This window comes from Octopus bimaculoides, chromosome 6, assembly GCF_046866305.1.
Source record: "Octopus bimaculoides isolate indiv1 chromosome 6, ASM4686630v1, whole genome shotgun sequence".
Lineage (NCBI taxonomy): Eukaryota > Metazoa > Mollusca > Cephalopoda > Octopoda > Octopodidae > Octopus > Octopus bimaculoides.
This window is the reverse complement of record NC_142933.1, coordinates 82,901,240-82,928,815: the sequence shown is the minus strand read 5'-3', so window position 1 is coordinate 82,928,815 and position 27,576 is coordinate 82,901,240. Positions and strand designations below refer to the sequence as shown.

Here is a 27,576-nt window from a genome sequence, read left to right as displayed (position 1 = left end):
AGAGGGCCAATGTTCTGGGAAGGAATGAGTGGGCGTAATTATGAGTGCAGGTCCTGGGGATTTGGACAGGAGATGAAGCAATAATGGTCTTTCATATACAGGAATTGATTGATTCAACAAATTAATAACATACTTATTGCTTTTTTACAGATAAAATATCTTGCTTAGGAATGTTGATTGCAGCCATGTTATAGACAGTGGAATTTTGAGAGAAAATGTTGATGTGTCACTATTCCAAATACCTTAAACTGAGATATTTAGAGTCTCCCCTTTCACACACACACCTATTTTTCCCTACTTTTATCACCCTATCTCTATCAATGGAAGGAAAAGAGGAAAGAATAATTTTTTCTCAATACTTTATAATATGTTTTCTTTAGAGTTAGAATCTCTTACCAAACACACATGGTTTAAAACAGCTGCCACAACACAGCTGAAGTTTTAAATTCTTGTTTCAGAAACAAAATGTTTATGTTGTATAACAGACAACATTAGATAGAAAGAAAAAAAATCTGCCAATATTATGTAAAATGCAGACATCAGCAGAGAGAGAAAAACTAAACTAAACCAATGGTTGTTTAAAGTTACTATAGATTTTAACTTTGAAAGTGAAGATATTTGGTGGTTTAACTTTCCATGAAACTTCTGTTGCATACCATACAACACCACAATCAAATCATCTGGGCCATTCTTAACCTACATTTTCAACAACACACTTAAAGAGAAATAATTGGAATTTAGAGAAGTTGAAGTCACTAAATGAATAATGCATCAAGGCCCGAAGATCTCAAGTTAATTTTCAGTCATAATAGTATTGGCAAATTGGCTGAGTGGTAAAAGTGTCAGATAGATTGCTTTGCAATATTCAGTTTAGCTCTGTATGCTCTGAGTTCAAATACTACCAAGGCCATCTTTACATTCTAGCCTTTCAGAGCCAATAAATGAAGTTCTAGTGCTGCTTGCTGGATCAATTTTTCTTTTTCACCCGTTCTTTCTTTTTGTTTACCTCACTTTCTGGAAAAAATCAGTTGTGGTTACATCTGGAGAGGTATAGGCTCTGCTAGGCCCAAAACTATCCAAAATGTGCCATATGTCATTACTACTCCTCTATGACTCTATGAGGTGTTGAGGGCTATAAAAATATATATATATTGATTGTAGCCTTATGTAAAAATTTAAGTGATTCAAATCAAGAAAGCTTAGATCTGATCACATTGTTTTTATAGCTTCCAGTATCAAGTTCAGATCTTTCTTGAGTTACTGTTTTACTGTATTTAAGTACTACTGAATATTATAGACACTAGAGCTACAACAGAGAAAATAGCATTAGAAGGTGATCAACTCCTGTGAAGAAATAGGTTTTATTCTTTGTATGGCAAAAGGAATCACAAACCAATATCCACCAAATAGATAGTTATACTGAATGTTGAGGTATATCAACCATACACAGCATACAAAAATGACTGGAATAGTTAAATGGCTGACAATTTATAAATGTTGAAAGTTCACAAATTAGTGAAGCTACTATGTAGTTAAGATCGACTTATAATTAGCATGTAAACTGTTTAAACTTTTTCCAGCTGAATCAAGATATAGCAACTGGGCATTAAAAACACATGGTTTAAAACAGCTGCCACAACTGAGCTGAAGTTTTAAATACTTGTTTTAGTAACAAAATGTTTTCTTTAGTCTAGCCAGCTGAAAATATGTTACCTCCAACAAAACTGCATAACTTTAGCAGGAACATTACAAGGACAGCTATATTAACATAGTTCAAAAGACTTTTTATTAAAAGAATAAATATTTTCTGAAACAAATTAAACATTCAGAGGCATAGTATTTGAATATCTGCAGTAATTAAACCACTTAATTATGTAAAACAAACTCAAATCCTATTGCACACCATACTGAGTGCTAGAGTAAAAATTAAGTACCATTTTACTTCTTTTAACATACATGCGATTAAAAATGCAAAAAAAAATGATAATGTGAATTTTACTATCTATAAGCTACCAGAAAAGTAGAGCTCAAATGAATTGAGTGAGTAGATGAGCATTAACCCTTTAGCATTTAAACTAGCCATATCTGGCTCAAATATTCTCCTTGTTCAAATTGACCATATCTAACCTCTCATACCTATCCTACAATGTTATCCTAAAAATAAACAATCACATCATCAAAATCTTGAAGCTATGAGATTAATTTATGAACAATTCAAAACAATGGGAATAAATGTACATTATATTTGACAGAGCAATCTGAATATTAAGGGGCTAGAAGCATTGGCTGATGTAATGCATAAGAAATATATTGTATTGGTATGGAACAAATAAAGTTGGATGTGAATGTGCGATGATATGTCATGTAGCAGAGAAAACTTGAAGAATACGGAGGAAGGAATGGTGAAATCATATCTCAGGATATTAAAACTGACAAATAAAATGATAAAAATATGATAACAAAAGATGAAGATGAGATAACAAAAGTTCAAGCTAGGTGCTAATATCTAATACAGGAGAGCTGTATTAGATGTTAGACCCATGATAACAGAGATTAGACCCATGACAGCAAAGATAAAATAGATGTTAATGGAAGGTGGCAATCTGGCAGAAGCTTTACCACTGGAAAAAATGTTTAGTGGCATTTCATCTGACTTTATGTTCTAAGTTCAAATGCCACTGGGGTCAACTATGCTTTTCATATTATCAGGGTTGATGAAATAAGTACCAGTTGAATACTGGGGTCAAATTATCTCCTCCTCAAATTTGCTGGCCTTGTGCCAAATTTTGAAACCAATATATAATAACTGATATGATTAACAAAAAAAATACAAAATGAATTACCAACCATAGTTACTTACCATTTAGCCATTTGGAATTACTTCGGAGAGTTCTGAGAATTGGCAAGGGACCCAGAACACGAGATATGGCATAATCTCGAGCCTGGATGTCCACCACTGAACCAGTGTAAAAGTTCCCATCTTCACTAATTATTGATGTAAAATTGTGCCGGGGACTATAGGGACACTTCTGTTTCCCATTTATCCTTTGCGAAACATGTTTGATGGAATTTACCTGCAAATAAATTCAATCAGTAATGTTGAACATTATTTAGATTATTTACATTTGACGGATATTTATCCTCATCTCGTTTGTTGTATATAAAAAAAATGAAGTATATAAAAAAGCAAAACCAGAATCACAGCTAGTCACTGGGGCATAAATGTATAGTGATGGCTTATAGTATTTTATAGTAATAGATTTAAAACTGCACCATTTCTACCAAAGGTAACTTCGCACACTGTTAGAAGTGGTGAGATGTTGGGCTGGAGCATACCTACCCAACCATGCCAATATGAAAGGTATATGTTAAATGATGAGGATAATGTTTTTAAAACTTGAAAAATATAGTCTCTGTTTTAAAGAAAGTATTAAATGAGCTGATTGGAATTTGGGTGCTTTATAGATTAAGCTGAGACACAAAACAGATCCTTCTCTGGCTTATATGTATTCATGATGATGATGATGATGATGATGATGATGATGATGATGATGAAGATGATGATGATGGTGATGATGATGAAAACTGGAGTCTTAATAATGCTGGTCATGACAATGGGAGTGATGATCATGATATCAATGAGACAAGAATTGGTAGCTGTGAAAATAGTAAAAGCACTGGCAGCAAGGAGGCTAACACAGAAGATATGAAAAATAAATGGATGACGATGGAGATGATGATGATGATGATGATGATGATGATGATGAAGAAAATGACAATGATGAGGTAGTGCTGTGGCTACTGCTGCTGTTACTGTTGCTGCACTATCTAAAAGATTAGTTTGGTTTTATCACAAATTAACTAAATCAAAGACAAGGTGTCTCTGCATTAGGATTAGGCAAAATGGATATATATTTATATATATATTGCAAGTGGGAGTGGAGTGGGGTGGGGAGGAAATCAGGCTGACCACTAACAATGGTCAGTTTATATGAAGACAGAAGAATCCAGTAATGGAGGACTTACATTTCGCCAACAGCACATAGGACTATAAGCATTGGTTCCACATGTCAGCACTTGTTCATGTTGGATTATCAAAACACGTACAAAGTTATGGCACTCGTCCTAGGTAGAATAAAAATAGAGAAAATAAACATTAAGTGTGCATGCGTGTGTGTATGTGTGTGTGTGTATGTGAGTGTGTGTGTGTGCATGCTTTAGTGTATAATTGTAGGTGGGTTGACATATGTGTTTGTATGCAATTTAACATGTGAATGTATGTTGAGAACATGAGTGTGTATTCAACAGTGTAGGCTGTGTAGATTGTATATCATAGTGAGTGTATATGTATTGTCTGTCATTCTATATGTACAACATCTGTGAAAGTGTATGTGTGTAGAATGTTAAGAATGTATATGTGAACACAAGTTTGTATCAATATTTATATGTCTATATATATACAGGTGTCATTACTTTTGGAAGTCCTTTCTGAATACATGTGTCCAATGTTGCTTCTGAAGGCATCCATTCAGCATATTCGGTGAGTGTGAGGTTTGCCAAAGATAACCGAAATATTCCATTTCTATCAAAAAAAAAAAAAAAAAAAAGAAAGATCAATTTATACTACAAATGCATAAATAAACATTATATGATAATAATTATGACAACAATTGATTTCCAACAATGATATCAAGTCATATATTTTATAAGAAGTTATGATCAACCATATCAACCCGGATTGGTGCTTTATTTTATCAGTCCAAGAAGGGGAGTTTTAAGTTCAAATTTCAGCATAGTCAACACAATTTCTCATGCTGTTTATTCATTAAATTAAGTACCAGCAATATATAACAGGTAATTCAATTACACCTGTTCCATAGTCAACTGAAATTATTACATATTGATATTTTCGAAACCAATGTCTTCAACACCCTAAACACCAAACCACATGCCTCCATTTTCCTAACTTGAGTAAAACAAGTAAGGGTTAATGATAGGAAGGGCATCCAGCTGTAAAATAATGCCTCAATAATAAGTCCTCACCCAACCTATACTAACACTGAAAAACAGATGTAAAACAGAAAAACGAGTAAACTAAATGAAAATGGGGGTTAAGTGCTATCTTTAGAGTTAAGGTGGTTTATGACAGGATTAATATCAGTTCAGTAAAATATACAAAATATATCTACAGTTTATGTATCACATGACCTATAAGCAAGAAATGCATAACAGCAAAAATGGACATTAACTGAAAAATATCAAGTAAGACTAATGCAATAATAATAATAATAATAATAATAATAATAATAATAATAATAATAATAATAATAATAATAATAATAATAATAATAATAACAACTAAAAAAAAAAGGCTAAAAATATATAAAAGGCAAAATGGCAACAGAAAGTACATACCTAGCCCCAAGCAACAACTGGTGGTTCTTTTTGTCAATTGTTAATGGTACATTGCCTATAAGATCTTTATGGTGGAACTTGTAATTATTTAAGAGATCTGGAAATTAAAAAAACAAAAAGAAACAGGATGAGTAAGAGAATAAAATTAAATAAATAGAAATATGATGAGAAAAAGAAACAATCAAAGTAATTAACGAGAAAGAGAGCAAGATGGGCTGGAAACCATCAGTTTTAATACCAGCACTTAAGTGATCACAGTTGTTGTTGTTTGTTTTGTTTTTTTATTATTATTATATTTCAGTTACTTAGTTTTGAAATGTCATATGTTCTCTAGGGAATATAACAGATTTTGAGACGGGTTCCACGCCAAAAGTAGTTTTATGAAGTAATTATAAAGTAATTGGCTTCTGGTAATTGCTATTTTGGTTTTGTTTTCATAAGATTTAGAATACTTTGTAGCTTTACTTTATCTTGATATTGTAGGTGTTGCTGGTGTAAATTTTTATTTTCACATCACGACTGCCAGTGTCAGAGACAATAATGAGGTGTTGTTAATATTAATTAAACAACAAAAGATTTTATATATATACATACACACAACACACGTATGTATGTATGAATGTATGTATGTATGCATGCATGCATGTATCAATGTAAGTATGTATGTAGGTATGTATGTAGGTATGTATGTAGGAAAGTAGATATGTCAGTTCCTTAGGATAATAAGAGGTAAGTGGATAATAAAAGGTAAGTGGAAATCTTTGCTGAAATGAATCTGGAATTTAATTCAATTCTTCATTGTTATTCTTGTTTAGTTAAGATAGAGTTGATACATCTCAATTTTCCCGTCTTTTTTTCTTTTATATTCTAGGAGCCTATCAAAATAAGAACACCTATTTTTGATCATAAAAGACATTTAGGTTAAAGCCAAAACCAGAGACAGAGGGCAGTGACGTAAAAAATTAACAAGTATGGAGCACAAGTAAGTGACTCCAAATATCTAGAAATAAGTAAATCTAGTCTTCCATAATGTAATAATTTCTTGTCATTCATTTCTCTGATGCACTTAAAAAGTAAAGATTCCAGTCATGCAACTCCAACATTCTTGCTGCGAAAAAAATAATTTCAGTTTATGTGTCTACCTGGAAAAAAACAAAAAAAACAAGCAACATTTTTCCACTTACACTCTCTGAGTTACTATTGTAGGATTTCAGTTTGAAAATTCCTTTTCTATATCCTCTTTGACATTATCACCTTCACCTTCAACATCATCGCCATCACCTCCAACTCCACCATTGCTACAATCACCACCATCTCCATCATGCACTAATCTCCATCAGCCTAACCATTACCATAACCATCACCATCATTATGATTAAAATCATCCCATTATCTCCATCATCATTATTGTCCTCATTGTCATCTCCATTGTTGTCAGTATCATTATCATCATCATCATAATTATCATCAATGTCATCATCATCATCACCACTCTTATCCCCAACATCATTTCCACCCATCTCATCATCATCAAGCATCCATCTTTCCATGCTGACATAGGTTGGACAGGTCTAACAACCTTGCCATTTGGTACAGTCCTTCGTAGACATTATACATAAATGTATGAGAGTGCATGTGCACATGTGTGCTTATACCCACCCCTACACACACACACACACACATTCACATATATATAAACACTGGTTTTGGTATAGTGTTTGTCTACCAAATTTTCACTCACAAATCACTGGTCAACTCAACACTGTATAGTAGATAACACTTACCCAATGTCAAGTATTTTGCAACTAAACCCCACCGTGTGTTTGGGCAGAGAACTTCTTAACCCTACAGCTATACTTTATAGTTTAAGTTCAATACAAAAATTGAATTTCTTACAGGGGTCAGGTCTTTGTAAGGAACTGCCAACGTATGATGGTTATGCTTTTCCCATGAGTATTAGGGTAATTGAGTATTAAAACTGGATCACAGACTTTCATGGTGTTTGATACAATTCCAATTTCACAACTAATAATAAAATTGTAATAAAAATACCTTCAGTATCCCCAAAGAGCTCTTAGGGACTAGTGATTTGTTTCAGTTTCATGAATATTTATTAAGTAAATGAGAAATAAATCTTTCCCAGATAGAATAATCCTTTATTCTTGACAGCTAGATTACATGAATGTGTATAAATGTTTCATAAACCCTAAGGGGTTATTTTAAAGACTTGTGTTTTAATTCTGGCTTCATGATGTTAAACAAATAAGAAATAAATATCCCTTGGGATAAGAAGTTAGTCTGTCTCATATAACAGGCAGTAGACTTAATCCATCACTTAGTTTAACACCTGGCTCTTGGTTGTCTTTAGCAGAGTCCACTCAGTTGTAAGCATTTCAAGCCAGGTCACCAGTCAGAGGATAACTTCCTGTCTTCTTCCCACCAGTCTCAGAAGGTTCTGGTAAAGGTCACAGATGCTGTTAGTCATCATCATCATCATCATAATTTTACATCTACTTTCCATAATGCATAAGTTAGACACCACTACAAGATCTAGTCCTTGTTGCAGTGTAATGGTTTTTATACTTCAATGAACCTGAGAGCTATATCTCCAGTGCTGGACAGGTCAAAAGATAGAAGTCAAACTAATATAGACCACCTCCTCTCAAAGGTAAAAATGAACTTGTGTAGGGTCAACAACCCTACCAACCCTACATGAAAAGTGCTAAGTTACAGAAGCATTGATGATAATTCAAAAACCAACAAAACCTGGCTTAAGTAAATAATTAATGGGGTGAATGGGTTGTGACAATTTGAATCAGTTCTTATTCAGAGCTGTCAGCCTCCTAGAGGGGGTCAAAGGACCATGCCTCATCCAAATGCTTCAACTTTGGTGTGGGTTTTTTTTTACAACTTCATGTTCTATCTATCACCAACCATTTTATACAGTAGGTAAATTCTATAACTTTGGGACTAGTGAAGTTTTCGTTTTATTATCTGAGACTACAGAGTCCTCCTTATTCTATGATGTGATAATACTTTCAGGGTGATATGTCTAAGGAAACTATGGGTGGTGCAAGACAAGAGAGAGATGTTGAGAAAAAGGCAAGTAAGTGACAATAATGTTTTCTAAAAATACATAAATTTTAATGTCTTGTTCAAATACACTGAAAGCCTAGAGAGGATTTCAACTGAAGACAAATGAATCAATAGTCAAATACTACATCCTATCAGCAATTACATTTGAAAGCCATACAAAATATGTGGGTTGTGAAACTGATCAGTATTAGAATTCATATTTATAGCTGCCTCTGGTTAAAAGCTCAACAAATGTGAAGCCTTAAATGTTTCTCACAGACAGATTATAGAATTATAGATTATATATAAAGAATATTTTAATTAGCAGGAAATATTTCAATCAATTATAGAATTTCAACTTTTAATTATCTTTTATTAACATTCTTGTACCTACATGACAGTATCAGCTTCATGAATAACATGGTAATTTACCTAGCCAAGGACAGTGGTTTATTAAGTCATTCCTAGTGCTTCATAATAATCCATTTGTAACTTTCAATAGTTCATTCCATCTAGTTACAAATAGAAACTATGAGAGCATAAAGTTCACAGAATGCAAGTGATGGCAACATTGTATAATAAATTACCGTTTCCTAAGCTTACAGAATTGTGCCCCAAAACCTTCAATAGACTTCAAGAATGAAATGGTAAGCCATATATTTACCTTTGACAGAGCCTCAGTAGAGAGACAAAGTGTTCAGTGATGCTTAATACCAATTATCTTGACTACTATATGTTTAAAGTTGCTATCTTTGTTGCTGTTGTTGTTTAACATCAGGTCAGTAATGACCCCTAATGCAATTATCTCACTTTTTTTCCTTCAAATACAAGACCACATTATTTCCTTTTTTTAAGATAGTAATGTGTCATTTCCATTTTTTAAGATAGTAATGTGTTAGTTGAGAGAAAGAGAGAGATTTAGCTGCTGTTTCCAGCATACCAAGAAACCACATGGAAAATCCATTATTGACTTATTATTTGTTGTTAATGTTGTGCAACCCCAGATCAGACACATATTGATTATATAGATATACATATACATTGATTCCCCTAAATCTAACTGGCAGGCAATCACTGATAAAGCACAAGAAGTAGATTAGCCTATCAATTTTGAACCAGTTAATTCTGGGAAAGAAAACAGACTTTCATAACTGTGGAATACTGAAAACTTAATTTACATTCTCAGGTATTCAACTAAATTACGCTGCAGTATTTCTGGAGACAGGTGAATACTCACGACAAAAAGTTCAAATGTTGCTAAAGATTTCTTTAATCTAGCTCTCATGCAGAGACCGAAAAGAAGATTAAATCAAAAATATTGACACTGCCACTGATATGATCCTTTGAAGGGGAATGACTAATAACACAAGATTTCATTGTGGTCAAATGAACACAAAAAAGCTTTCTTCCACAACGTAACAATCTATAACCTTGACCAACTCAGAGTCTCCAAATGGCTTGTATACCTGGTGACCCTTCTGGTATTTGTCAACTACTCAAAGAATAACATGAAAGCGTCTTCTCCTTGCCAAGGAGAAAGCAACAAATTAAACATCAAAAGATATTTACTTATGTGGCAAATTGACAGAGTCATAAAAGTGTCAGATAGAATAACCTGCAGTATTTGTTATGGCTTTCTAAGATTTGAGTTCAAATCCTATTGAGGTAAACTTATTTTTCTTCTTTTTGGGATCATTAAAAAAGTACAGAATGGGAGACTGATGGAATTGAAAGAATATCAGACTAGATGCCTTGCAGAATTTGTTCTGGTTCTTTGTGTACTGAGTTCAAATCTTGCTGTGGCCTACTTGGGTGGTAGACTTAATGTCTGGCAACCTTGGGTGCCTTTAGCAGAAACTAATTTGTAACAAGCATTTGGGTCAAGTGTTAGGTTTTGAGGATAACTAGCTCTCACCCACTTGAAGGCCTGGATCATCGGCACTGCCTTCTCTCTTGATTAAAAGATGAAAAAAGTCAACTACTTTTCACAGTGATGTAACATACAATTCTAAAAGAAAAAAATCATCAAAATAATGAGATGCCTTGATGCATACTAAGCTCATAATCAGGCAGTCTTGCAACTTTTCTCATAAAATCAGTCTGCAAAACAACTTTGTAAACTCCCTGAAAACACGCTACCAAAATTATTTAAACACTGGTTGTCTGCCAATAATGCTGAAAAACACTATGCTAATACTAATTCCTAAAAGCAGGAGAAAAGCACAAAAGCAGCTACAGACATGTAGTTCTAACATCAGTTCTTCAAAAGATCTAGAGGGAATTGTGTGCAGAAAGATAATAAACTTCTTTTTTTTTTTTAAATATGGAATTCATTAAATTATATCCAGCAGACTTCCTTTCCCAGAAAGAAATTACTTAAAAAACATTTTTAGTAGAACTAAATTGTAAAATGACAAAAATCTATTATAACATACTTTTAGGCCTCACCAAAGCCTTTAAAATAGTCCACCTCAGCATTTTATATTAGAAACCAAAACAGATCAAAAGCAGGAAGGTTAGGATTTTGCTTCTTGGAATTTCTTACAGAATGAAAACTACTAATGAAAATCATTGGTTTTGCTCAAATTTTTGGACTGTTAGAAAGAATGATAAAAAAGAAAGAAATTTACTTTTCAACCCCAAAGTTATACCTTCACACTCCTGTATTAGAAATTTATACTGCAACACTCGTCATCTAAAGGTCAATGGTTATATATCTGCCTTCTAAAAGGGCTGAGAAACTTAAATAAAGTCTTCCTTGAGACTTTTAAAGGATATTGACATGCACTATAGTTAACTATGTGCACCAGCTATTTACAGTAGATTGTAATTCATCAATTTGAGGATTCAATGTGGTCGTTTTTCATGTTAAAAGTAGTAACAAAAAATTCCCTCAAAATACACACTACTAGCTTAATAAAAAGAAGCACAAATCGATTAATGATTCAAGAATGGCTTGAGATTAATCAACAACAACAACAACCTAGTAAATTATTGATCTTCCAAGTTTAGCAGCTAAACTAAAATCTTTAATCTAGGATATACATAACAAAAGATTACATATATATACATATAAAAAAATATTCCTCACAGAAAATGGTGCTCTAGCTTGGCCATAATTATGAGAACTAACAATAAACACACACACATACATGTCTTTAGGTGTGGACATACAATTGTTGTGAAGCAATAAAATGACTATGTGAACCATATTCGCTCTCATTAGAAGAATAAGCAAACAGCCATCAATCTGAACTTAATGTTTATTATTCAAGAGGAAGTAAAATTCAATGTTTTTCTTTTTTTGTGCTTTTATTTTATGTTATTGGTTTATGAATAAGGGTTTGTGTTGAATGTCTGCTGAACTATTTCTTGTGTGTGTGTGCATGTGATTGTGGTTTTGTGTATGTACAAATGTTCAAATATATACATAACAATACAGGGAAACAGGCTTCCAGAGAAGAAAGTGAGAAGGTAACAAAGTATAAAAGAAATAGTAAGAAAGAGTGAGAGAGAGAAAGAGAGAGAGAGAGAGAGAGAGAGAGAGAGAGAGAGAGAAAGAGAGAGAGAGAGAGGAGGGTGGGAGTGAGTGAGGAAGAAAATGAGAGAGGCGTAGGAGTGGCTGTGTGGTAAGTAGCTTGCTTACCAATCACATGGTTCTGGGTTCAGTCCCACTGCGTGGCACCTTGGGCAAGTGTCTTCTACTATAGCCTCGGGCCGACCAAAGCCTTGTGAGTGGATTTGGTAGACAGAAACTGAAAGAAGCCCGTCGTATATATGTATATATATTTATATATATGTATGTGCGTGTATGTTTGTCCCCCCAACATCACTTGACAATTGATGCTGGTGTGTTTATGTCCCCCGTAACTTAGCGGTTCGGCAAAAGAGATTGATAGAATAAGTACTAGGCTTGCAAAGAATAAGTCCTGGGGTCGATTTGCTCGACTAAAGGCGGTGCTCCAGCATGGCCACAGTCAAATGACTGAAACAAGTAAAGAGTAAGAAAGAAAGTAAAACAGAGTGTTAGACAGAAAGTGAGATAGAGCTAGATAGGAAGAGAAAATGAAAGAGATACTAAACCAGTGTAACTATTTTAATATTGTTGTTGTTGTTGTTGTTTATCCATTAGAGTTATGACTGATCAAGCAGATCTACAATCAAAAGACATTCCAAAATGACCTTCTCAGTGCATCCTTCAGTCTTATAAGGTGGTAGAGTTCAATTTTGGAATTATAGCAAATCAAAATATTACTGAGAGGTTCTCTCACTGGTTTATAGTAAATTACATCTCTGTTACTACACTCCTATAAATGTTAAGATACTTTCTACTTTCATGTCCAATAGTTATCATTTATACTTGGTTTTTATTGTTGTGTAACCCTAGATCAGCTCTGATCAAGCAATATCTTTTATCTCAATTTTCTTTTTACGTGTAACATTCATTGGATTGCAGCCATGATGGGGCATCACCTTGAAAGGTTTTGTTGAATAACAAATTGATCCCAGTATTTTTATTTGAATCTGTGGCTGTGTGGTAAGAAGCTTGCTTCACAACCACATGGTTCCAGGCTCAGTAGCACACTGCATGGCACCTTGGGCAGGTGTCTTCTATTATAGCCTCAAGCTGACCAGAGCCTTGTGGATGGATGTGGTAGACAGAAACTGAAAGAAGCCTGTCATATATATATATATGTACGTATGTATGTGTATCTATGTGTGTTTGTCCCCACCACTATCGCTTGACAACCAATGTTGGTGTGTTTACATCCCTGTAATTTGACAGTTTGGCAAAAGAGATCAATAGAACAAGCACAAGACTTACAAACAATAATTGTCTTTTTTAGAAAAAAAAAAATCATTGAATAATGTGGTTCACTGCCTGCGATGGGATGGTCACATCTGGAATGCCTTTGATCATAAGTCTGCACAGTCTTGGCTGACTTGGTACTAAATAGCAACAACAACAAACACAAACACATAATGAGAATGAATTGACTTGAATGTATAACAGAACAAAACACAAGAGAACCATAACAACAACAACAACAATAATGAAACAATTATTCTACCCCTCCCTCTCTCTATATGGTTGGCTATGGTGGTAGTAGGGACAAAGAAAGGAGTAGGATGAGGTGATGATATAGAAGAAGTATTTGCTACATTATCAGAACTCCCTACAACCATCACCACCCCCATTATATATTGCCAATGCAGGGACAGAATTTCTCACAGCAGCTAACATTTTCTGACCCCAAAAATGTTAAACACCTTTATGTAAACTGAACTTCTATTTAGAAAGAAGATGTCAGAAGCAGTCTTTTATATGTACACAAAACTACATGTCACTTGTAATGTTCCTGTCCTTGTTGCTGTTGTTGTTGTTGTAATAGTAGCTTTTGATTTTTGTTATTTGTTGTTTTATTGTGATGTGTGTATGTGTATGTAGCTGTATGTATGTGTGTGTAGCTGTATGTATGTATGTGTATCAACCAGTTTGCTCAAGTGTTAGAGACTCTTTTGTGAATGAAGAACAATAGGTTTATATAAGGTAGGGCCTTCTTGTGTGTGTGTGTGTGTGTGTGTGTGTGTGTGTGAGAGAGAGAGATGGGGAGGGAGAGAAGAAAAGAGAAGAGAGATAGAGAGGGATGGAAGAAAAGAGAAGAGAGATAGAGAGGGAGAGAAGAAAAGAGAAGAGAGATAGAGAGGGAGAGGATGGAAAGAAAGAGGGTGGGAGGAGTGAGAGAGGTTCTAATAGACGCTGAAATAAAAGTGTGGATCTGTGGAAATATATGTGCATGTGTGTGTGTGCATTATTTATTGAAGAGAGAAATATAAGAAAGTAACAGAATAAAGGAAAGAAAGAGAGAGAGAGAGAGAGAGAGAGAGAGAGAGAGAGGGGGGAGAGAGAGGAAAGGAGAGGATGGAAGATAAAGAAGAGATAAAAAAAAGAACAAAGAGAAAATGAGAAAGGAAAACAGAAATTGAGAGAGAGAGAGAGAAAGAGAGAGAGCCAAAAAGGAGAAATAGATTTGGCAAAGGGCGGAATGTTTGAGAGCTTGATGATATTTTAAGTGTGAACATTTAAAAAGAAATGCCACCGATTAAAGAGAGAAACAAACAATAAAGAATGTTTCGATAAAAGCTTGCAAAGAAAGAAGAAATAAAAGAGAAAATGTTCTGGTTTTCCAGAAATTACATGAGATTTGTGAAGTATAAACGATGTGAAAGAAGAGTTTTTCTCTTTTTAAAAAAATACTATACGGAAATGAAAGAGGAAGGGAAGTACAACAAATGTAAACTGGAAAAATTATAAAAATATTTTTTAAAAATATGTTATGTATTAATTAATTAATCTTAATTATGAAATTTTTAGATTACTTCATGTCATGGTATAAAGTAATTTGTTGAAACCAATTAAATTATAACGTTTTTGTTAAGTACAAATCAAGTATTGGGGCCAATTTAAACAAGAAACCTCTCCCTGCCAAAATTACTGGCCTAGTACCTAAATTAGAAATAATTAGTATCATCATCATCATCATCATCGTTTAACGTCCGCTTTCCAAGCTAGCATGGGTTGGACAATTTGACTGAGGGCTGGTGAACCAGATGGCTACATCAGGCCCCAATCTGATTTGGCAGTTTCTACAGCTGGATGCCCTTCCTAACGCCAACCACTCCGAGAGCATAGTGGGTGCTTTTATGTGCCACTGGCACGAAGGCCCGTCAGGTGGTACTGGCAACGGCCACGCTCAAAATGGTGTATTTTATGTGCCACCCGCACAAGAGCCAGTCCAGTGGCACTGGCAACGATCTCGTTCAAATGTCTTTTCATGTGCCAGGAAGGTGACGTTGGTAACTATCACGCTCAAATGGTGCTATTGGTATTAATATTAATAGTAACATTATCGGATGGCAAACTGGTAAGGTTGTTAGAGCACCAGATAAGATTTCAGCAGCAGTTCTTCCAACTTTTTAGATTCAGAATTTAAATCCTGCTGAGGTCATCTTTGCCTTTCATCCTTTCATCTTTTCAATGTTGATAAAATTACGTATCAGTTAAGCACAGGCATCGATATATCAACTACCCAATTCCACAAAATTTCAGGCCTTGTACCTATATTCATCATCATCATCAACATTATCACCAAACATCCATCTTCCATGCAGGTATACCTTGGATGCTTTGATAGGCGCTGGCCAAGCTGGAGGACTGCATCAAACTCCATTGTCTGTTTGGCAGAATTTTTATAGCTGGATGCCCTTCCTAATGCCAACCACTTTACAGAGTGAGCTGGGTACTTTTTACATAGCACTAGCACCGACAATATTCATTTTGGCATGGTTTTCATGGCTGGATGCCCTTCCTAATGCCAACCACTTTACAGAATAGAATTGGTACTTTTCATGTGACACTAGCATTGGCGAGGATTATTATTAAGAGTAGTGGATTAGCAGAATTGTTTGAACAATTAGAAAATGCTTTTTTGATATTTGTTCCAAAATTTTACATTTTGTGTTCAGATTCCAGCAAGGTCTACTCTGTCTTTTATCCTTCTAGGGACTGATGAAGTAGAGCACCATCAGCTCAATATAATCAACTAATCCCCTTCCCTTAAATTTCAGGCTTTGTGACCCTCTTAGAAATAATACTAGAAACATTAAGGGTTTGAGGTATTTTTCCCAGATCTTTACTTTCTGAGTTTGAAAATTACTGAGGCCAACTTTGCATTTCATTCTATCAAGGCTGATAAAGTACCAATCACACACTGAGGCTGCTGTACTTGATTACTACCTTCCTTTCAAAACTGCTGAAATTGAAACAATTATTATTATTATTATTATTATTATTATTATTATTGTTATTATTATTATTATTATTATCATTATTATCAGGGCAGTGAACTGCCTGAATCATCATAGTATCTGAGGAAATATTTTGTGGTTTTTTGCTCTGGCTCTTTATGATCTGTGTTCAAACCCCACTGAAGTCAACTTTGCCTTTCATCCTTCCATAGCTGAGACTGAAATTGGTTTTAAATAAGGTGTTGAAAGGTAAAAAGTATGATAAGAGGGGCGAGAATAGGCTTGTTGATGTAGAGGAGATCCAGGGCTACCCAACATTATAGATAGATAGACAGACAGATGGAAGGAAGGAAGGAAGGAAGGAAATAAATGGGATAAAGCCGGAGAAATAGTGATGGTGGGGATGTAGAAATTCAGTTAAATCTAATATTTATTAGTTGAACACTGGGATAAAAATTAAATCTTTATAACATTTTCATTTGTTAATTCTGTGCAATAATGCAGACAGCTGGTTTTACCTCATAAATAGCAGAATTAATTTATATGTTTGTTTTTCTTTCTTTTTTAATTCTTTTGAAGTCCAATCATTAAATGGTTTGATTGCTTCACTGGCCATAGAAAATTGATATATTAATATAAATTATTAAGTATCATTATGATAGGATTAATCACTCGATCTCATAAGGGATATTGAACTAACAAGACGATCAACAAGTGTTCCACAAGATATTTTTAAATATCACAAACTGTTTCATTAAATTAGTCCAAGGTTATCTACTAAGAAAAATAACAGAAGTTACAGTCAACAAGGATACCTCTACATAGTTAACTCAACTTTCCAGAAACAGCAGCCAAAAACATTCTCAATATACACCCTGCGATCTTAAAAAAGGAAGGATACATGGGGTAATATAATATGGAGTATGCTATTGCTAGAAAAAAAATGGGTCCGTTATAAAAACAATGCCTTCTTTTCATAGGTATGCTTAATGGGGGTTCGACCCAGGGTTAAAAAAAAACAACAACTATAACATAAGAACAAATGATGACCTTGTGTATGTAAAGTACATAAAATTCAAAAGAAATTAAGAGAAATAGATTAAAGATTAACATTGGATAATCCATACACTATTCAACTAACAATGTATTGAAGGTCACAGGTGTCTAGAAAGAATGGGAAATGCTATAGATAATAGGTGCATTTTAGCAGTTATTAATTCCGCCAGTCATAATCTTAATGCATTTTATGGCTGATTGCTCACCTGAAATACTGATGTAATATAGACAAAGACATTACTTTACAAAGAATGGGCTGATGAATATAAAACAAAGTACTCAGAGACCTCTGCTGCATGGAAACTTAATAGTAAAGTGGCCATTGATATATTTAATGTAGTAAGCTAAGAATTTTTTATTAATTAATTCAAACAGGAAATATCAACTGAATACCTGGTGCACAAAAGGGATAGATATGCAGGAAAAGCTATAAAATGAGACAACCGATGCAGACTTTTAAGTTCACACTAAAGATATCATCCACATCATAAGCAGCTGTCTGAAAATGTCATCTCGGTATTATCTACCAATGAGACATGACGTTGTAGTAGAACACTCTATAATGAAATCCGTCGGAAGAATAATCCCAAGGACAAAGAAATAAGAACTCACAATATGGTGGAAGCCATGGCCACTCATAATGAAAAGGAATACTGGTGGAATGTACCAGTGAAGACCTCAATAAAATGCAAGAACAACAGGCCTGATATAATGATTTGGGATAGAGAAGAGAAAGTGTGCACAGTTGTGGAAATTAGCTGCCCAGCAGATGTTAACATAAAGCTGAAAATTAGTGAAAAAGAGAACACCTATGCTGAACTATTAAGAAATTTACAGTTACTCTATCTAGATTACAAGTTCAGGTTTATAACTGTAATTATTGGGACCCTGGGATATGTAACACACTGCCTAAATTCCAATCTTGAGAAATTAGGCTTCTCAAAACCAGAAAGGAGAAAGCTAATTCGAAGACTACAGATCCATTCCATCACTGGAACTGTAAAAATCTGTAAAACTTTCCTGAAGTTTTTGCATGAGAATACATACATAAAACATACAAATCTGCACACATGCATGTGCACACACACACAAACAAACAAACAAAAATACCTTGTTGTTGATGTTGAAATTCAAAAGGAAAGAACCTTGGATCTAGGTTAGAAACCGGTTCTTTTTTTATTGGCAAGAAATCTTGAACTAAACTGAATAATGACATACATACATACATAAATACATACATACACATACATACATTATATATTAGAGGAGAATGTCAATAAACACAAAGAAAATATACAGTTGCATCGAAAAGTATTGAACTAACTTTGAGCCTTTTGCCTCTTTCCCTTACAATACAGCATACACACACACACACACACACACACACACACACACACACACACATACATTACACACACACACACACACACACACACACACACACACACACACACACACACACACACACACACACACACAGTACATGTTGCCAAATATATGTATCCATTAGCAACAATGCCAACTAAAGCCCAAAACTTTAGTCTAAACTATCTAAGCATTGCCAAAAAATACTAATGATGATAAAATGGATGTAAATTTTAAGAAGTAAACTAATAAACAGAAACCTCTGACAGAAGAAATTACATTTTAATTTACATTTTTATGAAATATTCTATAAATATTACAAAAAAACACTTGTATAAACACTCACATGTATGCATGTGTGAGTGTGTATACAAACAGATTAATTGGTATGTATGCATGTAAAGTACATGGCATGTGTGTGTATTAAATAATGAAATAACAGTTGAAATGCTTATGCGAACAAATAGACAATACATAATTCATTTAAACAGGCACAAATCCAAATTGTGTAAGGAGGGGAGGTTGGTGTGATCAATACTATTTCTTTAAACAACTCTCGAAATCCATTGCTAAGTTTCAAGAAATCTGATTTTTCATTTTTAATTGTTTATTTGATTTAATGAGAAGAGAAGAGAAAGTTATCCTCTCACTAGAACTAGAGACCTGGGCTTCTTTCAGTTTCCATCTACCAAATCCACTCACAAGGCTTTGGTCGGCCTGAGGCTATAGTAGAAGACACTTGCCCAAGGTTCCACACAGTGGGACTGAACCCGGAATCATGTGGTTGGTAAGCAAGCTACTTACCACACGGCCACTCCTACACCTGGTAATTTTATTCACTCTAGAGCAATGTTCCTCAACCATTATTTGCATATGGACCCTTTTGATTCCTATTTTACTTGGATAGACTTCTATAGCCATTTAATGTTTTAAAAATCATATAACATTTTAAGAATTTAATATCATTAGGAATTGTATTTAAAAATTGTTAAAATATTTTGTGCGTTGTAGAAGTATAACAAATTTATTGCAGATAAATTTTAACAACAAAATCTTATATGAATCCCCAGGGGCCATAAGGATTCTGGTTGAGAAACACTGCCCTAGAGAAATAAAAATCAGGTTGATATCAGAACGTAGAGAGTCAATTGAAAGACATATCTCTTTTATATCATATTTCATGAATAATAGCATTGTTGATTACAAGTTCATTGTGGGTAATTACTGGTATGTTGAATGTCTAACATTGGTTTGGCTTTTTAGCTTGAGTGGAACTAAAGTCATGAATAACTATGGGATTGCACCTAGAAAATTCCCCTCTGAGGTACAAGTCTGAGCAATGTTGTTTATGGAAAACCAGGAGTTACCCATGCATACCAGGCACCCCCTTTCCATGCCACCAAGGGAAAGGCAAAGGTCAGTACAGCTTGGCACCTGTAATGTTGCAACTCATTTCTACAGCTGAGTGAACTGGAGCAACATAAAATAAAGTATCTTGCTCAAGAACGCAACACACAAGAATCAAACTCACTACCTCATGATTGTGAGCTGGATGCTCTAACCACTGAGTCATGGAACTAATAAAGGGTTATTAAACTGAATCCCAGAAGGGGTGGGGATACTTGACCAACCTGTAGTGCAGTAGGATTGAACTGAGGACATGAAAGCAAAACAAACTTTATAACCATACAGCCAATCCTGCACCTTGTATTTATTATTTATTTTTAAAGGATGAAAGACAACATAAACCATGCAGTGAAGATATATGCATAAAGCGGAGATTTACACAGCACCAAGTTTTGGGTACTGCAAAATACGCAGTCAACTTTATATAATATGTTGCCACAACTCTAAAATTTTGGTCTCCCAGAAAATGTTGTGAGATGTTCACAGTTGATTAAATTCACCACAGTAAATTATTAATATTTATCAACTCCCAGAGAGATGAATAGGGAAGTCAACAGTAGTGAGGTTTGATTACAGAAACACAAGAAATACCAGGATAGATACACACCATATCTAATATGGTATGCCATTTTCTGGCATTCAGTTTCTCTGCCTTGATAAATGCATCTAACAGAGACATGTCTGTAGTAAGAAAAAGAAAATAGGGGCATAGATAGTTTTTGTGCATTTATTTTATTTTTTTGTTTTTTGTTTTTCCAAAATGTTTAAATGTTTTGCAAATGTTTAAAGTGGTATAAATGAAGTTCTTAAAGCTTTGTAGTAAAGCCACATGCTAGAGTTGATTCACCAAAATCTTCCTTCTGTAGAAGACACATCTTGCTCCCTAATTGAGGCAGAGAAGGAAACCATTAAGTAACCATTTGGCCAGGTAGAATTATAGCTAGATTTCCTTTAAATCGTATCCTCTCGTTTTAGGGAAATAAAAAGCATAAAACAGGATAATGTCATCATTATCTATAGATGAAAAGATATAAAAAAGATGGGATGACCTTTGTAGAATCATCATTCATAATAAATCCAGCCAATCATGACTGAAATGGGCAAGAGAGAGAGAGAGAGAGAGAGAGAGAGAGAGAGAGAGAGAGAGAGAGAGAGAGAGAGAGAGAGAGAGAGAGAGAGAGAGAAGAGAGAGAGAGAGAGAGAGAGAGAGAGAGAGAGAGAGAGAGAGTGTGTGTGTGTGTGTCTGTTTGAGTGAGTGAATGAGTGAGTGAGAGAGGGAGAGACATGCAGACAGAGAAACAAACAGAGACAAACAGAAAGTGAATGAGACTGAGAGAGAGAGACAAAGAGAGAGAGAGAGAGAGATAATGAAGAACTGAAATAGGAAGGGAAAATATGAAGCATAAGAAATTAAAATATAGAAACGGAGAAAGAAATAGTAAGTGAAGGAGTAAAATCTAGAGATGAAGAATGAAAGAGAAAGCAAAAGAAAGGAAATAAGAAACTAAAAGAAAGACTTTTATCTTTTATTTCCTGTTCTTGACTCTTCCTGCCATTGTGAAACATGTTAGTAGCATTATGATAAAATGTTAGTCCACTGGCCTAACACACACACACACACAGCAATCTAGTGGGGCTAAAGTGGTTGTCAAGAATGTTCACTATAAGCACTTTATACAGTGTATTGCCTGCCATCCATGACTGGATTGAATTCTGTCAGAAATGACAAAGATTGCAGTCAATACGTGTGCAAAACCAAGACAACATAAAGCACCAAATGAATGTTACATGCTGTTGTAATTGTTGGCGAAGGTAAGACGGAGAAAGAGAGAGAGAGAGAATATTCTACTCTGCTGTGTCAAAAGAGATACTAGTTTCACAGATTGATTGATATATAGAATATGGTTAAACAATGCCAAAATCCTACAAGAACTTTGTACTGGAACACAGAAAAAGAAGAATATAAGAATTCCTCAATAGAGAATTTGGAAAAGTTTTGTAAGCAAAATGCCAGAGTCTCACATCAGCATCAATGCTCTGGACTAAGCTTTTAATGGAAGCTACAGTCTTTATCACTATCTTTTCTCACTGTCACATAACAACACATGCTTGCATGAACACATGCATCAATGCAGCATTCATTTATTTATTAACTTAGTATTTTTACTTTTCCTTTCTACTTATTATCACTGATGTCATCGTCGTCATTGTCGTCATCATCATCGTGTCATATTTTTCTTATTTCTCTATCTCTAGATATTTCTGTGTGACACTGGAGTTTAAAAGTTGGGCTCATGTCTTAGATTGCATAACAATAGTAAATTGAAAAGAAATAAGAAAAACGCAATAAAATCCAAGAAAGCAGCTGATGTCCAGACATTTAGCCACTTTGTATATTGTTTGTACAACATACATGGATTGAGGAAAGGAAACAAGACACATTATTCAAGATTGATGCATATCTAATCTTGTTTCAGTTCCAATAGAGAGACAGAGAGAATGTGTGTATGCGTGTACATGCTTCTCTTTCTCAAACACACACACACACTTATATAATATATATCATCAGACTATTTATGTAGCTATCTTATTCACACACACATGCACACACAAAGGCACTCATACATACACATGCACTTACATAAACATACATATTATATGCATGTGTATATTTGATTGATGTATATAGATTAAAGTTCAGACAAAGGGTCAAGCCAGACATGCCAGTATTCCACTTCTTCCTATGACACAAATTTATCCAAACTCACCAACTTTTTAATATTTTATGCAGACTGCCTCCATTTCCCTCCAGACTGTCCTTTACGCACACACACACACACACACACACACACACAAGCACAGTACTAAAGCATTTGTTCCTTTGTTTAGGGTTTATTCAATAAACTACATTTATTATTGCAAAAGGAACTGATAATTAAATGGATGTGAAGGTAACCAATATCTGTTTCTTAAAAAAGTGCACTCCATCTCGTATCTCTCTCTCTCTCTCTCTCTCTCTCTCTCTCTCCAATTTTGATATATCAAATAAAGTGCACGAGATTGTTTTTAAACTTTTGATGAGAAAAAGCAAACATCATAAAGATATTCATATCATAAAGAAACATAGGTAAATAATATTAAACAACAACAACAAATAAATAACTAAAATGACATGATAATCAAAATGGTTGTTCTGAAGTCAGTTAGCTAAGTAACTTTGGGAAGAACTTGAAAGTACTTTACAGTAAAACAAAATATGGTTATGTTTATAATGCTGCCAACTCAGAAGCTCACTTCAGAACCACACACTCTATTCAGTTGTCCTCGAATTGCAGATCTAGTGTAAAAAAGAATAACAATGAATAAAATCACAGCATTGTGTCACTATCATCCAATTACAAAATTTTGCTGGCATTTATTTATTTTTATCAACCTAAGAAGTAAAAAAGGACAAAGTTGACAACAGGAGGAATTCAACACTTGTTCTTCTTTGACATTCTCTTCCGTTTTCATAAGAGGTGGTTGTTGTTGATAACGTAAGAGTTATTGTACGCTCAACAGTGGCAGTCTACTTTTGCTATAGATTCCCTCATTTTTGGCACGGTCAGTAACCTTGCCAGTTCTGACACTATCTGGACAGATCGTTCTTAATTATAGAACTATCATTCGTCCATTCCTTTGTCCATTTTAAGCCCATTTCTCCATGGAAATGTTGCAGTAATGATTGTTTTATATATCATCACCATCATTTAACATCCATTTCCCATGCTGGCAGGGGTTAGATGAGTTGACAGGGGCTAGCCAGGTAGAAGACTGCACCAGGCTTCACTGTCTGTTTTGGTACAGTTATGGCTGGGTGCCCTTCCTAACCTTACAAAATAAACTAATATTACTTCTTTTTCATTTTCTGCTTTTCTAACATCTAGAGAGAGGGTTTACAGCTACCAAACATGCTACCAGAGGAAAATGGTTGGAAAACATTCACATACACTCAGAAGAGAAAGGACTGCAAAAAGGAAAAGAGAGGAAGAAAGGAGAGAAAGAGATCAAAGCATACTTAATCAGATCAAAGTGTTCTTAAGCACATGGACATAAAAGGAAAACAGTTTAATGAGCTGATGCATATAATATTTACCCAGGTGTGTCTCTATACAAGTCTACAAATGCACACACACACACACATACACACACACACATTTTGTGCGTGTGTGTGTGTGTGTATGTGTCCCCTTCATACCAACATAGTTTAAATAAACAATTAATGCATACACTCCAAATCTTTAATTTTATCCATATCACAATTTACCCTATCCATATGTACTATCCCTTAAATAATTCGCCCAGTATTAAATGCAAACATCAACATCATCATCAACATCATGACTTGTTACTGTCAGCAACATTACAATGTATATATTTAGCACTTTAATTCATGCTTCAGCAGGTACAATGTGAGATGTGCTTTGCCGAAGAGATCAGAATACAACAAAAGCTCGCCCAGAGTTAACTCCCATACTTACCCTAAAATAATAAATAATATTAATCATTAAATAAATATATTTTCATGTTTTTCACCTCTTATTTATTTCTATTTAGCATATTTAATGTTTTTACTAAGAAATATATTAACATGAATTTCACTATTAGAGTATTATACCAGTGACAACAGAAAAATGCTCAGAGATGCCAACTGCATGACAACTTAATGATATTTATAAGTATTTCCTAATTCAGAAGAAGTAAAAAACCCATACTTTTTTAAATTCAGACTTCACAATATGATTTATGTGAGGTTTCCTTTGGAAAGTATAAGAGGGCATTTGTAATAACATTGAAAGCTATTGTTGTGTAGTGTTTAAGAAGAGAATAGTACAAGACTGCTTCTTTAATATGTATAGTTACAACACTGTTAAAAAAGAGATCAGGTTTATAAGTTTTACAAGTCCCCAAAGATGTTTTTAAGGTCTCCAGCAGTAGAATGTTAAGGAATGGAGGGTGGTATCATCAGTATAAGAATATGTGTGGTTAGAAGTAACAAAAAAAAAAGAGAATGTGAAAGACATAACTGAAAGTTATAGTACAACAAAGTGGATGAAATGTATATTGGAGAAAGCCCCTATCAGTACACACTACAATGGAGCAATCTCCTGGAAAACTTTAGATTCAAAAGATGAGGACAGGGCAAAGCCCATAAGCAAGCAACTTAACTAGGTTATCAAGCCAGTCACAGTTGAAGGCTCTGCTGATGTTAAGAATAACAAAATTTCTTTTGGCAAAATTCTCAAAAGAGACCATTATTGTGTGTTGTGAAGTCTAAGTGTTTTGTGGCTCTGGTTCTACAGAAACTGCTATGAAGGGGAGAAATTGAAAGAGATGAAAGAAGTGGTTGTTTACAAAAATTTCCATAATCTTTGAGATGGTTGAATTGATATGGAAGTAATTGTCATAGTGAGATGAGTTGCCTTCGTGGGTGTCTGATTTTCAGTTCCTTTCTTGGGAAGGAGACACACCAGTCTACGTTTCTGGAGTAGTTCCCAGTAAAGAGAGAAATATTGACAAGTGTAATAGGGATAAGAGATAGCTCTGAAGTACAATGTTTGGCGAGTTACTTTGTTGGGTCACTTTGCATACATTGTGTAAACACTGTGGTAAGAGGAAGAGAGTTTGTTAAATGTTTTGTAATATAAAGTTGTAAAGTTGCAAGAAAGGTGGACAGCAAACATGCTAACTTTATTTAGCAAGAGTGCAACTTCCAGAACTATCATGGTCAAAGAATAGTGTGTGTGATTAATTTTGAAAAGTATGTGAAGACAGTCTTGTCAAAGGATCAAACAGACTACCTGTCTGTCATTTTGAGAGTAACAAAGCTTACAGGAAATGTAATACATACAAGTAATCTTTACTTTGTTTCTATGATGTTTGTGTTTCACTTGGTGGTGATAGTGTGTAACCTCCTTTAGATTCTATATGCAGTATAAGCACTTGGTGTTTAGTACCAAGATAGCCCTGATTGAATAGAACTAAGATCAAAAGCGTTCTAGGCATAACCATCATGCCGGGTTTTTTTTGTGTGTTTTTTCAGACATAATGCATTATCAAAATGTATCCCGTTTAAAAATAGTGGGTTGGAAATTGAAGGAGATTTGACTATTATTTTAAGCAGGTCTAATGACCTTCATTAGCTCAGATGCATGTAATATTCTTAACTAACAAACACAGCTGTGAATGAATGCCTTAAGGGTTTAGGGCTCATGGTTTTCTTTGTGTGAGTGTTGTTGAGACACATAGCAAGGAGCGTAGAATCTCTGTCGTTCTCTGACTGCTCACAGATGAGCCAGAGATAAAGAAATATTTAGAATATTTAGTAGAATATACAGAACTACAAAGGGTACTACGAGTTAGTTGATTTAACAGACCAAAATGTATGATAAGCAGAGTTTGTTGTTGAGTAGGATGTCACTTGAATTGATTTTATGAATCTAGATGAATGAGAATAAATTAGTTGAAACAAAATCCCTATCAAAGAATATTGTAATGTCCAACGCATTGACATGGAAATGAATGTATTTATAAGGTACAGGCATGATTGTGTGAGAAGTTTGCTTCTCAAATATGTGGTTCAGGGTTCAGTTCTACCATGCACCACCTTAGGCAAATGTTTCCCGCTGGAGCCACAAGACAATGAATGCCATGCAAGCAAATTTTGGTACATTGAAACAGTACAAAACCCGTCATATGTGTATGTATATATATATATATATATATATATATATATATATATATATATATGATCATGTATGGAAAAATGGAAACCACCTCCCCCTGTGGGATGAAGTTAAAATAATAGACAGGGAACAACACTGGAAAATACGAAAACTAAAAGAAGCAGCACATATGCTAGGACACAACAACCTCCTAAGTAGACCAAGTGCAGATATGAATAGCATATGGGAACCGGTATTGAGGAAGGATAGAAAAATAATAGATTTATAAGCCTTAAAATTCACCCCATAATTGCCCACGGGCATATGGCGTAGTGGTTAAGAGCGCGGGCTACTAACCCCAAGGTTCCGAGTTCGATTCACGGCAGCGACCTGATTAATAATAATAATAATAATATAATAATAATAATAGTAACATCGATAGGAATGAGAACCCAGGTTCGAAATTTCCCCAAGACACCTGACGAAGGCTGGAGGGTATATCAGCCGAAACGTTGTGTTAACAACAAACAAGATGAGGACGAATATCCGTCAAATGTAGATAATGTAAATAATGTAAATAATTCCTCATCTCTTAAATATAGAACTGTATATATATGTATATATATATATATATATATATATATATGATTGACCGTTATTATGATTGACCGTTGACTGAACACTATTCAATTTTTTTTCTCCGTGTTTTTCTCCTTGTCTCCGTATTCTTTCTGTTGAAGAGCGT

The 27,576-nt window shown here is 34.5% G+C and overlaps 1 protein-coding gene across 2 annotated transcripts in view; it reads right to left on the bottom strand.

Annotated features, from left to right (window-relative positions):
• The window catches only part of LOC106867500 (semaphorin-5A), a 313,387-nt gene that overhangs the window by 76,708 nt on the left and 209,103 nt on the right, over positions 1–27,576 (bottom strand). For both annotated transcript variants that reach the window (XM_014912385.3, XM_089354164.1), the window contains 4 exons: positions 5,416–5,512; positions 4,474–4,582; positions 4,027–4,125; positions 2,861–3,074 (listed from right to left, as the gene is read on the bottom strand). In XM_014912385.3, the coding sequence (XP_014767871.1) occupies positions 2,861–3,074; positions 4,027–4,125; positions 4,474–4,582; positions 5,416–5,512 (519 nt within the window). The remainder of the gene's footprint in view (positions 1–2,860; positions 3,075–4,026; positions 4,126–4,473; positions 4,583–5,415; positions 5,513–27,576) is intronic.